Here is a 5243-nt window from a genome sequence, read left to right as displayed (position 1 = left end):
TATTTTCTGGATAGACACTATGTACCTTTGTTTTTACTGTATATAAGCTTATTTTAAGTGGTAATCCTGAAAATGGATCATCCTTCAAGCCCGCATTGTATCTACGGTAGACACTCCTGGCTAAACGTGGCTTGGTAGTAGTGCCCTGTTGTGAACTGCTAAAATGGAACCAGATAGTTTGAGTGAAATCATATTAAGCGTTTTCATAATATAAAAAACACAACCACAGTAAAAGTACAAAAACCATTTGAGATTTTATTAAAAAGAAATGCATTTTAAATATGCAGGAATACAGTTTTCATCTCACCCCGGTGGTTTGTTCCTGGGTTTCCACAATCTTAACATGTGAAATGGCTGTTGGGTTTTACAGAATAGTCAATGGGGAGCACAGAGATGGGAATTCAAGCTTTGCTTTATTAGTGTCTTTGAAAATGTCCTTGGGATCCGTAATTAAGTTTTGTCCACAATGACAGAACCATTATAGCATAAGAAAAGTTCTTAAAAAAATATGACTCTTCAACTATGCAGGGTTAAAAACTGCAACTAATCATTTGACTTCCTTAGGACACTCTCATTTAGAATGTATTTAGACAGAATTAGCAAGGACTACGGTAGGCCCATCCATAATGTCCTAGTACCCCTGTGTGTCTTGAACACTTGAAATCAGTTTCAGTAATTATGTACGTGTACATTAATATATTTCCGTGTAGCCCTTTCTGTCTCAACTTTGCCATCCTGCACAGGTTCTCAAACCCACAATGCCAAAGAAATTCAGAAAAAAAAAAGAAAACTATATTCCCAGAATGGATCAATCTTATCTTTTCAGTACATAGATTATATTTGATAAAAATAAAATAGACTTTGGATAAAAGTATTTTACATTGTTTGTGCAAAAGAAATGTCTAGAGATTGCGACATTTGATAGAAGAGAAAACAAGCACTTTCTCAGGAGTCATGCCGCTGTAATTCTCAAAATCGCAGTTTTTTGTTTTATTTTCCCTAATTCATATAAAAATATATATATTTATGCTTCTGTATATAGTCCATTGTGTAGCTCTGAAGAGCATTGTTCGTGATAGGGATGAACGTATTCCGACAAGGCACCCAGAACCCATACAGGAGGGATGTTCAATGTCAACTTGCTCGATTGCTTGGCAGTCCTGATCCAGTTGGTGCCAGTCCTGGCCTGACCATTAGTCCATCAGGAATGGCCACTTCATTGCCAAGTCCCCATTTGGAAGAGCTTCTTGTGTGTGCTTATTGTATCTATTCAATGTTTGGCCTTGTGGCTGTTCTCAGCCACTCATCAGTTACAGCCACACTCTTCTACTATCATGTCCTCATGGTTGCGGAGCACCACCTCGCCATTCTCGTAGTACAGCATGGAAAGTGGACTCAACTTCACTGGAACACAGGATGGGCACTCCACACGGTTTGGGTGGTACAGCTTCAGTAAACTCTGGAATAAAGAGATATGATTCATGAGCTGTGGTTGGAACTTTAAGACATGCAACACAGTATAAGATAAATGCAAGATCATTACCCGGGTCCCAAACATGTCCAGACCCCTTTACAATGTCTATAATAAGCTAGTAGCCAGTGAATGGGTTCTTAGCTTGGCTAAGGGAGGTGATCGCAGCATGGAGTGCCTATCAGGACCCTCTGCAGTCTGTGCTAATCATCAACAAATTATACATCAGTGACTCTCAAACTATCAATGGCCCTCAACGCTCAGTGGCCCTCAGCAATTAGTGGCCAGTGGTAACCTGTGGAATTCACCACTCAGTCCCCTAGAATTAGATCCACTGTGTCCCATAGCCAAAACATGCACACAAACATACAACCCCTAGCTTCCTGGATTTTCTGCAGTTAATTTTCTCCCTGGGCCTCCAGACCCTCAATGACCCTCAACGCTCAGTGGCCCTGAGCACTTAATGGCTTGCAGTAATCAGTGGCATTCAACACTCAGTCCCCTACAATGAAATCCACTATGTCCCATAGCCAAAACATGTACACAAACATGTAAATGCTAGCTTCCTGGCTCTTCCGCAGTTTTTTTCTCCCTGTGCCTCCCATCCCAGGCACCCAAAACCGTGCAGTGCTTAGATACAATAGTGCTTACATTTGATGAGTGAGCCTTACCTGCATGTATGCATGATTGGTGGGGCTGAATGTTTCATCCACTGGTGTCGGGCACAGCCCCTCGCATCTGTAGGCATTGTACCTCTTGGGGTACACGATCCAGCTGGCCCAGCCGATCTGCTCAAAGTCCACAAACATGTCCACCTTCCTGCAGAGGGGTTTTCCTCCCTCTGTGGCCCGGGCTGGCAGGTGGTTCATTTGCAAGCGGTTCCGGTCCTTCTTGGTCCTCCTGTGCCTGCGGCTCCCGGTGTCCTCCTCGTCACTACCAGCCGTGACATACTTGGAGGTCTCTACTGTCTTGATGAGGGTGGGCGCCCTGTAGGGAGCGGCTCTGGACCTTTCCTTGGAGAACACCACCAGCATAGCCCGGTCTGGGGTTGAGTGATAAACTAGTTCGCTCTGTTCAGGAGAAGGCTGGTGGAGGTCCTGGTCCCGTGGTCCTGGGGAGATAATGCTGCTGGGGGCGTCGGGCCTGTCCTCCATGTCGTCCCCTTGGACATCCAGGGCCCGGGTGTACTCGCCATTGCTGAAGTTGGGGCCCTGGTTGAGCCAGTACTTGAGCATCCTGGTGATGTTGAAGACCTTCCAGGAGGAGGCCGTGGTGGCCGCGGGCTGGCTGACGAAGGTGCCCAGGAAGAGCTGGTCGTGGCAGGTCTCGTTGTCACGGCACTTCCGGTCGTGGCTGTGGTAGATCTCCACGGTGACGTCCTTGGAGTGGCCGAAGGCCGGGATGCGGATGCGCAGCTCTGCCAGGCGGACCTCGTTGTTGGTGGCTATGGACGTCATGTCGAAAAAGAGCGTCCACCGGTCCTTTTGCTGCACACAGGCTGCGGAGGGAAAGACAACGGCTGTTATTGGTGCAGTCAGTGGACCCTTAAAAAGCAGTTAACTTCTCAGACCACATATTGCTAAGCATGTGCTGTTTTCACTTAACATCCACCATGAAAATATGTATGACCAATGCGTTCACTTAAAATGAAAAACAACACTACGACGGCTCCTGACTAAGTTGCCTATCGAAAGCCTGCGACTGGAGCGCGGTGTGCTTCGTAGCATGCAGTCCGCTGCGAGCGCACAAAGCAGAGCCTGTGGTGTACTGTGTTGCCTTATTTATAAAGCGCATAGCGTCTACGCAGTGAAATAAACTACCCACGTCACACACGTACCGCTAAAACTGTGTCAAAGAGCACATAGCAATCTGCCAGCGGCAGGGCTGAGGAAAGGATAGGGACGGTGTGACAAGTGCAAAGCATCTGTCCCTAAAACACGCAGGATGCGTCACAGAGTCCGGGGAGAAAGAGGGTTACAAAAACATGCCGCCGCCGCCCACAGGACAAGCCTGAAGTGGGCAGATGTCAAAACACGGCGGATGTGTATTGGGAGGGGACGTCTGATGTGCAATCCACAAACCCAGGCGAGAATAAGCATCCTAACAGCCAGAGCCCAGCACGACTATTCATCCTCACAGACAGCCGACCGCCCCCTGACCTGCGCGGCGCACACCCGGGGACTGAGGGGGAAAAAAACACAGGCAGGCTAAGGGGCGCGGAGCAACGCAATGGCAGGCTGACTAAGGCACTTGTCCATGGAAGGACACGCTTACAGACAGGTTCGACGGGGGAAAAAACAGGCTAGGGCTTCAGAGACATTTCCTCTAGGCACGCGGTAGGAGAAGGGCCTCGTGCAGAGGAGGTATATGTACCGCAGGGGCATGCTGGCAGAGAGCGGCCTACACCCACACGGGGCCGTGTACCCACCGCTGCGGGCATTTGGTGAAATTAAAACAAGGTACGAGAGCACAAGCTAGGGAATCCTACACCAAGAATAGCTGCGTGGGGCGAATGCCTCAGTTGACACGAACTCTCCTCCCGTTTTACATCACATATACACAGTACTGCCATTCTTGTAAAACACACTAAAATTAAAAGTGTCACTGCGGCGAAGACTATACAATCAAAAACACATGTCCCCAGAGAACCAAGGGCAGGTCAAACGTCAACCACAAGGCGACATGCAGCATCAGCACAAAATGACAGTATGCAACAACCACATAAAGTCAAGGGACTGTTCACACTGTGGGATGAAGAAGCTGCTCTAGACTAACACGAGAAGGGTACTTTCAACAGTGTAACACTCCTAAATGAATAATAATATTGTCAATACAGGAGGGAAGAAGGAAAGAAGGAAGGGAGTGAAGGAAGGAAAAAGGGAGGGAAGGAAGGAGGAAGGAAGGAAGGAAGGAAGGAAGGAAAGAAGAAAGGGAGGGAGGGAGGGAAAGAACGAAGAAAATAAGGGAGAGAAGGAATTAATTCTAAGATTGGGCAGTACCCTGTCATTCAGTCTATAGTATCACCAGAAAGAACAGCCATTGCCTTTAGAAGGCGGTACACTGAAGGAAGAAGGGCTCTTACTTTTGGCCACCAGGCTGAGCACGGTGTCGGCCTCCTGCAGGCCCGGGTGCTCCTTCACCGGCAGGCTGGCGTTGTTCCCCCTGCTGAAGGACCGGTACAGCTGCATCATGTACAGGGGGTACCGGAGGGCGTTGGGCGCCACCTTGTGTCCCTGCTCGCTGCTTGTCGCCTTCAGCCCTGGCAAGGGCCCGCTTGGGCCTGCTTTCCGCTCAAGGTTCACCTTCAGGTGGGGCTTGGAGTGCGCCCCCTGGGCTCCCAGCAGCAGGACGAGGGCCAGGAGCCCCAAGCAGGCCATGTCAGTGGTCGAGCTGGCCTAGAGTCTGCGACCGCAGGGCCTCTGGAGCTGGATGCTGCCCTCCGAGGTACAGTGGGCGTGAGGTGTCCTTGGGAGCGGAGTGCACTGTTGGCTGCACCCTAGAGTTGCCCCCTTGGTGGTTGCTGCTTCCACAGGCTGTGGGGTGTCCTTGCTGAATGCGCCCCTCAGACCGCTGACACTTAGTTGGTCCTTGCTGTCCGCTGCTTTCAGAGGCTGGCTGGAGTGTGGCTCTTCCTGCCTGACCCTCCCAGCTCAGAAGCCACCTCGTACTCTGAGACTCTATGCTCACTGCTGCCGGAGACCCCTGCCACCCCCTATATACACCAGACGCGCCCCCCTTTGAAGCGCCCTCTCGCCCGCTGCCCTTTGATCTG

The 5243-nt window shown here is 49.9% G+C and overlaps 1 protein-coding gene across 1 annotated transcript; it reads right to left on the bottom strand.

Moving 5' to 3' along the window:
- Positions 1-1306: 1306 nt before the first annotated feature.
- LOC144791803 (nodal homolog 2-A-like) lies at positions 1307-4848 on the bottom strand. The gene is made up of 3 exons (XM_078666577.1): positions 4554-4848; positions 2143-2969; positions 1307-1459 (listed from the first exon to the last, which is right to left on the bottom strand). The coding sequence occupies exons 1-3, from the start codon at positions 4846-4848 to the stop codon at positions 1307-1309; spliced, it is 1275 nt and encodes a 424-aa protein (XP_078522703.1).
- Positions 4849-5243: the final 395 nt, after the last annotated feature.

This window comes from Lissotriton helveticus, chromosome 11 (genome assembly GCF_964261635.1).
Source record: "Lissotriton helveticus chromosome 11, aLisHel1.1, whole genome shotgun sequence".
Taxonomy (NCBI): Eukaryota; Metazoa; Chordata; class Amphibia; order Caudata; family Salamandridae; genus Lissotriton; species Lissotriton helveticus.
The sequence above is the reverse complement of the archived record's forward strand: the minus strand, read 5'-3'. Positions and strand labels throughout refer to the sequence as shown.